We start from the raw sequence: 12419 nt of genomic DNA on the forward strand, positions 1-12419 counted from the left end.
CCCATTCATACTTTTTCCATTTTATGTTACTTCCTTATAAAATTCTTCTTCTTTCACCCAGAATCTTGACAGAGTTTCATTGTGAAGTTTGTAAGACCAGGTGGATGAGACTTATGGGTATATGGTTTACATTCTATATTTTTTTCTGGAAACTGTCCATTCATTAATTTAGTAATATATATATATATATATATATATATATATATATATATATATATATATATATTATAGAAATATGCTTATTGACTGGGACACTATAACGGCTAACTGGACATGAGGAGGTTGCGCACGCAGCATTGAGGAAGAGGCGGCAGGGGCCTCCTTGCACCTGCGCTGGGGGAGGGCCCGATCAGCAGCAGCCGCAGCTGCTTTAAGGACTGGAGAGGGAGGCAGGGGACCAGCAGCAGCTGCAGCTGCTGTGGGGCCCGGGGAGGGAGACAGGGCTGGACCGGAGGGTGGGTGGCACCGGGCGATTTCACGCTGGGCTCCTAGTATGAGATAAGACCCCAAACTTGCTGAGTAAAATTTCTCCATCTACTGTTGTTTCAAAGACTGTGTACATTCAGATATCATTCATATTTCTAGTATTTGCTTTAGGCTCACACTCCATTCATTGTCCTTGATCATATTTCCTACGTGTTCCCAATTACATGCATATTTTTGGAGAAATTTTCTTGGTTTATATTCTTTAATAACTTAGTAATTGTTCTGTCTTTTTGCATTTTATTGATCTACTTATTAATTGGGTACACTGCAATTCTTTTTCTATATTTATACAGAAACTTATATTAAGAAAAGTCATTTATAATGTATTTCTCAATTTTGAAATTTTATGTGAATGACATGAGAAGCTATAGTCTCAGAGACTACTAAGATTTTTCATACAATGCTAATAGAATCATAAAAGTTTAACATCCTTCATTTAATAGTAATATTTTTCAGTTTTATTGTTGTTTACAGATTAAATGAAATTTAGCAATGTATCCCTTTAATGATGGTGCAAGCTTTATATGCTGCTCCAGTTACACTTTTGGATGCGGGGGTTCCTTTGCTGTATGCTTCCTCGTGACTTAAGTACCTGCCTCATGTGTGCATGCATGCCTGCATTTTATTCAGGAAAAAAGGAGAAGTGCCAAACAAATAAATGAGTAAAGAACACAGGTTTTCCCCAAAGAAGTCCTATTTTACTTTCTCTTCCTGTGCCATTTCCTGTATTTGCTTATTTTTCACCAAGATGTGGAAGACGTAATCCAACATTGTCTCTAACGGCTGAGATGTCCTTTGGAACCTTATGTCTCCAAGTCTCAAAAATATCCTATAATTTTAACCAGGGAGTAAGCTATAAAAGGGTTTCAAATTTCTGTCCTACTCCTTCTTGATTTTGTGCCTTCATTCTGAGTGAATTATTTGCTCTCTCCCCTTCATTTTCTAGATGAGAGTGACCAGGAAAAAGGAAAGGCAGGAATCTACTTTCCTGTCCTTACTTGTTGTTTCATCCTTTCTTGTACCTATGTCTTCAACTGTCGATCACCCTCCTCAACTCCATCAGACACATCTTTTCACTTAATTTTTTCTTATTTTTTTTCAATTTGTGATTCATTGTCTCCTATCACAACCTCTTTCATTTGTGCTGTTGTTGCAATCAATGCAGACTCAATCTTGTTTGTTAAGCAAATTTATTAATAATATATTAATAAATTTTGGCATTTTAAAAATTTGTGATGTCTGACTATTTCCAAGAAAGGCTTAGGTCACGTGATTTTGAAATCCATCCACTGCCATTTAAAACTCACCTTCCTTTCATTTGTGGTTTACTTAATTTTCATTCAGGCATGACTTAAAATGCAAATTTAAATACAATAAAGATATGTTATGAATTAATCCATGGACATAAGTGCTGTAAATAGAGCTGCCTAGAAACTTAACTTTTATTTTTATCCTTTTATTTTCTTAAGAAACAGAGTTCCAGAACCTTTAATCCATGTTAGTGGCAGCTTTATGCAACACAGCTACCACAATAACAAGAATTTATAAGATATAAGAACAGCAAAGAATATACTAAACAAACAAAACAATAAAAGAATAATGTTAAAATAAATCAAGATTATTTTAAAACATAATAACAGAGATAATGTTTCTAAATGTTTTCTCAGTTCAGTAAATTCTCCTCTAGTATGCTTATTTACAATTTTTTTTTCCAAAATGTTCTCTGGACAAAAAAGCTCTCTGCCTGTGTGTGTGTGTGTGTGTACGTGTGTGCGTGTGTGTGTGTGTGTGTGCGTACAATGTATTTGTGTGTTTATGTGCCTCCTGATAGATTTAATTGGGATAGCCTACATGCTACTTTGGCATAATATTTGCATTGATCTTTTCTTTTAGTTTTTCAGAAAGACCTCAGAAAAAATTGGCAATTTGGGGGACAATCTGTTACTCCCAAACCCCTTTAAATTGACTGCTTTCTTGGTGTCTTTTATATTCTTTGCCTTTTAATCTCTCTGCCATCAGTTGCCCTGCTTTTTTCCTTGAAGTCTACTGTTTTCACCCCAATATTTTGGTTATGAACTTGTCCCATGTTAATTGCTCTCCATTTAATTTACCTACACATTTCATTCTTTCCCAATTCTTCACCCTTCCCCCCATTTTATAACAATTTTTCCCTGTTGTTTTTCTCTTTTTTCCAGAGACTTGCAATAATTTTACTAAGCATTGGTGAGATGAAGGGCATTGGGTTGATAAGCACATGGTTTCCAAAATAGAATATCAGTTGTGTATTCAAATATATGAGATGAGAAAGTCCAAACTTCCCAATGGAAGATTCACCATGCTTTGTTCTTTAAAGGCTTCATAAATGTGATGTCATTCATTGACAAAGTATGAACTTGAGTCTCATTCTCCCACAGTTCTTGTATATATTCCAAAGTGACCCCAGATATACAAATACTTTACAATTTTTTTCTCTTTTTTCTTTCTAAACATACAATTTGTTCTTTTTTCTTTGAGTTTGTATTACCAAACTCATAATTAAACATATTAATTATGCAAACTTCAATCTCTTTAAAATGCTTATAGAGCCGAAACCGGTTTGGCTCAGTGGATAGAGAGTCGGCCTGTGGACTGACGGGTGCCAGGTTCGATTCCGGTCAAGGGCATGTACCTTGGTTGCGGGCACATCCCCAGTGGGGGGTGTGCAGGAGGCAGCTGATCGATGTTTCTCTCTCATCGATGTTTCTAACTCTCTATCTCTCTCCCTTCCTCTCTGTAAAAAATCAATAAAATATATTTTAAAATATAAAAAATAAAATAAAATGCTTATAGAAAGGATTGTATATCACAAAGAAAGTTCAATGATAATATACCTATCAATTCTGAATTTTTATGTGAATACTGTGAGGAGCAATCAAATTAAAATATAATAGAAAAGTCTTTTATGGGACAATATAATCATTAAAAGTTTAACATTTTAATTTTCCTATTGATATTTTTCAGATGTATACTTATTTTCAGAGGGAATGGAGTTTAGGAATATTTTTCTTTCATGAATTTAACAGGCTTCATTTGACTACTGCAACACAGTTTGGGACAAATGGGTGCTTTTACTCTGCTTTCTCATCTGTTTTTAAGTAATTATCTTGTGTATGTTTTAAATTTATTCAGAAAAATGTAGAAGGCCCAATATAAGACTAATGATGAATGTTGTTTACACAGAGAAAATCCTCACCTACCTCTTCTTACGGTATCACTTCTACTCTTAGTTCCTTTGTTATTGAGGGATGAATGGAAGCAAAACATTTCCTCCAATGACAAGGCCTCTGGAGCTTAGGCTACTAATTATCAGACATGGGGGTCAGTTTGAAGCACAAAGGAAACTATGGACGTGTTTCCATTTTTGTCCTTCTCCCTTCCTGACATTCTGCCCTCCGTTTTAATAAATAGATTAGGGTCTTTTTCCTTTTATTTTATTGATAAGTTTGCAGGAAAAGTATAAGTTCCATTAATGTATTTTCCTGTGTACCTCCTCTTGGTTTCATCTGTTAATTGTTCCTTTGCCTTCAACTGTCAATGATCATCTTCCTCAAGTCCAACATATGCATATTTTACATGACTTTGTCTTATCTTCTAACTGAATGTTGTCATTTTTTTAAAAAATTCTACCCATTAGTAGTGATTTGAATTGTGCTGTCTCTTCAATCTATAAGAATGCAGCTTTCTGCCAAGTACATTTTATTAACATATACCTCTGAGTCATTGGCATTTTCAGTGACTGGTGTGAACATTTAGTCCAACAAATGCCTAGTTCATTGGGTTTAGAACTCGCTTTACTTATATTTATTACTTTATGTCTTTCCTTTCCTGAGATTTAATGAAGATGAGCTTCATTTGGGCATGAATTGAAATAGAAACCCACATAAAACAAGGTTCTGTATTCATAGATTAAGAAAAGAAATTGTTTTGAATAAGGGCACTCAGGAACCTAACTGTATTTTCTCAAGCAGAAATGGCTCAAGATTCTGTTTTGGTGTTTGGGGCTCTGTTATACAACAGAGCTATAGCAAAAATGAGAATTAAGTACATAAATTTAGTAGCAGCCAAAAACCATATTAAAGCAAGCACACTGGGTAATAAAAGTCTAAATAATATTTAAAGCAGTCGGGTACATTTTGAAAAGGTAACTACCAGGATTACTACTACAAAACCCCAGAAACCTGCTTTGAGCCAGCCAGGATCTCAGAGCTGGAGTTGATACAGTGTTTCGATTATAGAACCCAAACAAACCAGATACCTGATTTCAGCAGCCAAGCCTCAGAGCTGGAGCCAGAGATAAAGCTGCCCCAGAATAAAAAAGAAAAAGAAAAAAAGGAGCGGTTGGGAGCTTCAGTCACCTGCCAGCCTGAAAACAGCCCTCAGCCCCTCACCCAGGCTGGCCAGGCATCCCAGTGGGGACTCCCACCCTGATCCAGGACACCTTTCATGGCAAACCAGCCAGCCCCCACCCGTGCGCCAGGTTTCTATCCTATGTAGTAAAAGGGTAATATGCCTCCCAGCACCGGGATCAGCGGAACCGCGAGGCCCTCCTGGCACCAGGATCAGCGTGACAGGGGGCAGTACCCAAACCCTCTGATCGCCCTGTGGCTCTGTCTGTGACAGGGGGCGGGGCCACAACCTCTCTATCCGCCCTGCTCTGTTCGTGACAGGGGAAGGTGCCCCAACCCCCTGATCAGCCCTGCTCTGTGCCTGATAGGGGGGAGCTCCCCAACCCCCTGATTGCCCTGCGGCTCTGTGTGTGACAGGGTGCGGCGCCCTAACCCACCCCCCCACAGGCCCTGCTCTGTGTGTGACGGGGTAGAGTCATAACCTCCCCATTGGCCCTGCCCTGAGTGTGACAGTGGCGGCGCCCCAACCCCCTGATCGGACCTGCTCTGTGGGTGATAGAGGGCGGCACCCCAACCCCCTCCCCCACGGGCACTGCTCTGTATGTGATGGGGTAGAGCCACAACCTCTCCATTGGCCCTGCCCTGAGTGTGACAGGGTGTGGCACACCAACCCCCTGATCTGCCTTGCTCTTTGTGTGACAGAGGGCGGTGCCCCAACTCCCCTATCGTACCTACTCTGTGAATGACAGGGGGGAGCTCCTCAACCCCTGATGGGCCCTGCTCTGTGCGTCACAGGGGGGAGCTCCCCAACCCCCTGATGGGCCCTGCTCTGTGCCTGACAGGGTATGGAGCCCCAACCCTCCTGTTGGGCCCTGCTCTGCTCTGTGAGTGACAGGGGGCAGCGCCCCAACTCCCTGATTGGCCCTGCTCTGTGTGTGACAGGGGGTGGGCCGCTACCTCCCCATCGACCCTGCCTTGAGTGTGACAGGGGGCGGTGCCCCAACCCCCCAATCAGTCTACCCTGAGCGTGACTGAGGGTGGCATCGCAACCTCCCGATCCGCCCTGCTCTGCCCACGACAGGAGGTGGCGTCCCAACTCCCCAATCAGCCCTGCTCTGAGCCCGACCAGGGGCTGCACCTAGGGATTGGGCCTGCCCTCTGCCACCCGGGAGCAGGCCTAAGCCAGCAGGTCATTATCCCCCGAGGGGTCCCAGACTGTGAGAGGGCACAGGCCTGGCTGAGGGACCCCCCCTCCCCCTTGAGTGCACAAATTTTTGTGCACCGGGCCTCTAGTACTATCAATAATTCCCCAAATTTTATTAAATAGGAGAAGACTCCAAACTTTCATTGTTCTGTCAAATAACGTGTAAATTCAGATGTCATTCATTGCTGGAGAGTGAACTCAAGGATCACTGTTCCATTGCCTTTGATTATATAACCCAAGTTTTTGGCAGTATACAAATATTTTGCATAATTTTACAGGCTTCTTCCTTTTTCTTTCCCACCATTGTGTTTTTACTTTTGTTTTTATTTCCATTGACAAAATCATTGGTTTTTCAAAATGAAATTATTTTATGTTTGTAGAAAGTCATTATAACTTAATAAAATGTCATTAATAGTATATCTCAATTACAAAGTTTTAATTTCATAGCATGAAAAGTTACCTTGGATATATCTAAAATATTTTTTCATACAAATTAATATAATCATTAAAGGTTTCGCATCCTTCTCTTCCCACTGATACTTTTTAATTATAAACTTTTTTCAAAAAGGAATGAAATTTAGTAATATATCTCTTTAATCTACAACGAAGGATTCATATGACAATAGGTACAGAAACGGTCACAGATAGATGGGTGTTTTAACGTATACATAAATTTAGTAGCAGCCAAAAAACATATAAAAGCAAGCCCAAAAAGTATTAAAAATATACTTTTTAAGTATCTATCTCATATATGTGAGAGTGTTTGCACGTTATTTTTAAAAAAGGAAAGCCCAATGAAACACAAATGATTGATTCAGTTTATCTCAGAAGATGCTCAAGTTTATCTCCTCCCATTGTGCTATCTTGTATTATTGTGTTAATTCCTTTTGCACCAAGAGGTGTGAGAAAGTAAAAGAGTTTTGTCTCTGTTTGATGAATCAGAGATATAGATCAATTTACACCATGGAGCAAACTATAAAAGGGTTTCAAATTTTTATTCTTCTTCCTAACATTGTGCTCTCATTCTTAATGAACTGGTTCTTTCTTTTATTTTTCAGGCAAGAATGGACAAGGAAAAGGCAAGTCCAATTAACACATTTCACTGTGTATTTCATTCTTTCATTTTTTTCTTTATCTTTGCCTTCTACTCTCAATGATCATGTTTTTAATTAACATATACATTTTTATCATTTTGCTTTGTTATCTTCTCAGATGAAGTTTGTCTCATCATTTGTTATTCAGTTTCTCCCATACTACCTCTGATTTCTCCTACTGTTGCAATCAATGTGGACAGATCCATCTGTCAATATAATTTTATTAACAACTTACTGGATAAGTTTTGTACATTTAATATTTCTTATGTATGAATTTTTTCCAACAAAGACAGGCTATTTGATTTTTAAATCTTCCACTGTCAGTACCTCAATTCTTTTTCTTTCAAGTGATTTTCTTTACATGAGCTCATTTAGGCATAAATTAAAATAGAAATGCAAATACAGGTAGGTTTTGTTCACAGATAGACAAAAATATTGTGATTAGATGTGTCTGGAACCACATTTGCTTAGGAGCAGTGGTTCAGTGTTCTCTAATTCAGTGCTTTAAGCAACTTTATACCACATAGCTACTGCAATAATAAGAACTGACTAATCTATATAATAAAAGCGAAAGTGACCATTATGGTGGATCAACCAGAACAACCAATTGCTATGATGCGCACTGACCACCAGGGGGAAGAGGCTCAATGCTGGCAGTTGGACATCCCCGAGGGCTCCTGGGCTGCAAGAAGGTGCAGGCTGGGCTGAGGGATTCCACCTCCCACCCCAGTGCATGAATTTAGTGCACCGGGCCTTTAGTTAAATAATAAAACTTTAAATAATATCAAGTATTAAGGGATTAAGAACATTTTAAAGGGAGTCATCATACTAATATTACTAAGTTGTTTTTCTTGATTTAATAAATTTTCTCCTTTTTAACCAACTTTTATGTATGGACTTCTCCTATATTAAGTTCTCTCTATTTATGTTCCATTCTTTGCTATTTCTTCTTTTTCATTCCATATTGTGCATTTCTCCCTTATAAGCATCTACACTAATAAAAGAGAAAAATGGTAATTAGCATACGACTGCTACCCTTCCCATTGGCTAATCAGCATATCCTTATGCAAATTAACTGTCAGCCAAGATGGCAGCCGACATGAGGCTTGCTTGCTCCAGTGACTGCAGACTCCAACGTTCCCCGCCTGCCTTGCAGGCCTCTGAGCTGGCAGTTTGAAACTTTGTAAGAAATATAGCCAGCTGGGATCTCAGAGCTGAAGTTATACATTGTTTCGATTATAGAATGGCAAACAAACCAGCAGCGGAAGCCTCAGAGTTAGAGCCAGAGCTAAAGCTGGCCCAGAAAAAAAAAAGAAAGAAAGAAAAAAAGGAGCGGTTGGGAGCTTCAGTCAAAACCGCCAGCCTGAAAGCAGCCCTCAGCCCCTCACCCAGACTGGCCAGGCACCCCAGTGGGGACCCCCACCCTGAAGGGTGTGTGACCAGCTGCAAACAGCCATCAGCCCCTCATCCAGGCTGGCCAGGCACCCCAGTGGGGACCCCCACCCTGATCCAGGACACCCTTCAGGGCAAACCAGCTGGCCCCCAGGCCTCTATCCTATATAGTAAAAGGGTAATATGCCTCCTGGCACCAGGATCAGCGTGACAGGGTGCAGCGCCCAAACCCCCTGATCGCCCTGCGACTCTGTGTGTGACAGGGTGCGGCGTCCCAACCCCCTGATCAGCCCTGCTCTGTGTGTGACAGGGGGTGGTGCCCCAACCTCCCCCCCGCCCCCACTGGCCCTGCTCTGTGTGTGACAGGGTAGAGCTATAACCTCCCCATCGGCCCTGCCCTGAGTGTGACAGTGGTGGCGCCCCAACCCCCTGATCCGCCCTGCTCTGTGTATGACAGGGGGCGGTGCCCTAACTCCCCTATCGGCCCTACTCTATGCGTGACGAGGGTGCTCCCCAACCTCCTGATGGGCCCTGCTCTGTGCGTGACGGGGTGCGGGGGGCAGTGCCCCAACCCCCTGATTGGCCCTGCTCTGTGAGTGACAGGGGGTAGCGCCCCAACCCCCTGATTGGCCCTGCTCTGTGCATCACGGGGTGGTGCCGCAACCTCCCCATTGACCCTGCCTTGAGTGTGATAGGGGGCAGCGCCCCAACCCCCCAATCAGCCCTACCTTGAGCGTGACTGAGGGTGGCATCACAACCTCCCAATCCACCGTGCTCTGTGCATGACAAGGGGCGGTGTCCCAACTCCCCAATCAGCCCTGCTCTGAGCCCGACCAGGGGCTGCACCTAGGGATTGGGCCTGCCCTCTGCCACCCAGGAGCAGGCCTAAGTCAGCAGGTCGTTATCTCCCGAGGGGTCCCACACTGTGAGAGGGCACAGGCCGGGCTGAGGGACCCCCCCTTCCCCTCCCGAGTGCACAAATTTTTGTGCACCGGGCCTCTAGTTAGTTTATAAGAGCTTTAGATTGATGTACTCAAAGTTTCTAATCTCTCTCTCTATTCCTCCCTCCTTCTCTCTCTTTCTCTCTCTCTCTCTCTCTCTCTCTCTCTCTCTCTCTCTCTCACACACACACATGCTGTATGTCTGTCATGTATTAGAGCCTATTTCTATGTAATTGATACTTCCCCAAACCTTCAGAGATGGCAGTAGTCAACAAACTTGCTAAGTTCCTCCATCCACTGTCCTATCAGAAATGTGTAAATTCTGATGTCATTCTTTGGTCAAATGTAAAATGAGGCTCAGTCATCCAACACCCTTAATCATATTACCTAAGGGTTCACAAGAATACAAATATTTTTCATTTTTATTGAATTTATTCGAGTGACACTGGTTAACACAAAATTTCACAACACATCATCTGTTCACTATATTATGTGTTCACCACACCAAGTCAAATCTCCATCTATCACCATTTAAGTCCCTTTCACTTCTCTCAACCTCTCCCTCCAGCAATCACCATGTTGTTGGAGGGATTTAGCAAAAACAAAAGAACAAAAAAGGGCAATATACAAATATTTTACACAATTTTTCCTGGGCCTATTTCCAACCCACCATAGGGTTTATTCTTTATATTTATGCATTTTATTGGCATAGTACAGTGGTCGGCAAACTCATTAGTCAACAGAGCCAAATATCAACAGTACTTTTTCAAAATAGACTCTCCCAGGCCAAAAACCGACTTTTGTGCATGGGCCACAAAGTTTCAATCGCACTGTACGTGCGTGCCCACACGTGGTATTTTGTGGAAGAGCCACACTCAAGGGGCCAAAGAGCCGCATGTGGCTCGCGAGCTGCAGTTTGCCGACCACTGGCATAGTAGATAATTCTACAAAATGCAAATACTTTATGAATATAGAAGAATTTTTTCACACACACACACACACATACTATATATATATATATAAATTTTAGTTTTTTTCTGTAAATGACTTGTGAAGCTCACATCCTAAGATGTTTCTGAAAGTATAATATTCATCTTTTCTAATAATATTTTATTTTATTTTGTTTTCAGATTGAATGGTATTTGGGAATATATCTCTTTAATGTGTGTGGCAGGCTTCATATGACTAGTGAGTGCTACAGATGCAGCTTTGGTCAGAAAATGCTTGTACTGTATTCTCCTCATTACCTTAAAAAATATCTGTCCTGTGTATGTGAGTGTGCTTGCATTTTATTATGAAAAAAGGTAGAAGCTTCAATGAAAGACAAATGATTGATATTATTTATAGCACAGGAAGCCATATCTACTTTCTCTCATGATGTTATTTCTGATTTTAATTAATCTTGCTCCTACAAGAAGGTGATGGGACGAAGGCTCAATTGAGTTATGCTTATCTCTCAAAGCTTTCAATCTTCTGTCTTTGTTTGATTCTACCCTATAGTAGTAGAATAGGGTACAGTAATACAATAAAATATACTTTAGTCAGAAAAAAGCATTTAAAGCATTATATTTCTAAACTTCAATAATTTTCTCTAAAGTTCAAGCCACAAGTTCTTCCCCATCTCCTGCTTCCGCCCTGTCTTTATGTTAGCCACACTTCTTCCACTTTTCCTCCTCCCCTCCCACCTTTAGCTGCTTTCCTATTTCTAGCTATCCTCACCTAAGTTTTATCATTATGTTTGAAAAAATGGAATATGAGAATATAGTAGAGAAAGAGAAGGTCCAAATGATTCAGAAGAAGAAATATGACAAAGACATAAATGGAAGAGACAATGAGAGAAAACACAAAAGAAAAGAAAAAAAAATGATTTTCTCTTTTGTTCTTTTGCAGCTGGGACTAAATCATATGCTGGTGAGTGCCATGGACACTGTTGAAAAATATGCTATTATCAAATATATCTTAACACTGTAGAGTGTCAACACATTGAAGAGTGTGCAATAAAATATATTGAAAATCAAAGAAACTGCAAAACGTACATTTTATGAAATCAATAGATTACTCAATATTTTAACAGATAATAACATGTTTAGAATATTAAATTTTAGTGGTTTTATTTAACTTTACTTTTATTGGTGACACTATTACAGATGTCCCATTCCCCCTCTCATTGCTCATCTCCACTCAGCCCCACTCCCCCTTCCTTCTGGCCATCACCACACTGTTGTCTGAGTCTCTGGGTTCTGTATAATGTTCTTTAACTAATCCCTTTACCTTCTTTCATCCATTCCCCCCTTCCATGCTGAGAATGGTCAGCATTCCATGTATCCATGCCTCTATTTTGATTTTGTTTGATAGTTTATTTTGTTCATTAGATTCCATATATAAGTGAAATCATATTGTATTTCTGGAATACTGCCCAGCAGTAAAAAATAAAACCTCTTACGTTTTTCTACAGCATGGATGGACCTAGAGATTATTATGCTAAGTGAAATAATCCAGTAAGATAAAGACAAATAGCAGCTTTTTAAAATATATTGTATCTCACAGTATGCTCTGATAGATAAAAGATGAGGAAACCATAGCAAAAACATGTATTTGGCTATACAGGTAGATTCTTTATTTCTTTCCAATATTCTAAATAGGTTATAGACACTTACCAGATATAAAAGTCAGATGAAGAACATAAGGATGAGTCAGTTCTTCAAGTCAGATATAACTCAGCGGGCTGTGAAAAGAGGTGCAAGTACATGGACAAGTATTTCCATTGCTGCTTTCATTCCTGAATTAATGCTTCGGAATTCATACTCAGATATTCTGGGAGGACAGGAGCTTTATCTTTCAGGTGGTGGGTTTTCATGTTGATATGTTTCTTGCAGTTTGGATGAAAGAAGAACCGAAAGCTGGTGAGTGTGTGGTG

General features: G+C 40.5%; 1 protein-coding gene across 7 annotated transcripts in view; it reads left to right on the forward strand.

The window, feature by feature from the left end:
* The window catches only part of LOC139012658 (butyrophilin subfamily 1 member A1-like), a 166410-nt gene that overhangs the window by 75576 nt on the left and 78415 nt on the right, over nt 1-12419 (forward strand). For all 7 annotated transcript variants that reach the window (XM_070418837.1, XM_070418841.1, XM_070418838.1 and 4 more), the window contains 3 exons: nt 7134-7154; nt 11393-11413; nt 12379-12405. In XM_070418837.1, coding sequence (XP_070274938.1) covers nt 7134-7154; nt 11393-11413; nt 12379-12405 — 69 coding nt within the window. The remainder of the gene's footprint in view (nt 1-7133; nt 7155-11392; nt 11414-12378; nt 12406-12419) is intronic.

Source organism: Myotis yumanensis, unplaced genomic scaffold (genome assembly GCF_028538775.1).
Source record: "Myotis yumanensis isolate MYYU_CA2020_CCGP unplaced genomic scaffold, mMyoYum1.0.hap1 SCAF_6, whole genome shotgun sequence".
Taxonomy (NCBI): domain Eukaryota; kingdom Metazoa; phylum Chordata; class Mammalia; order Chiroptera; family Vespertilionidae; genus Myotis; species Myotis yumanensis.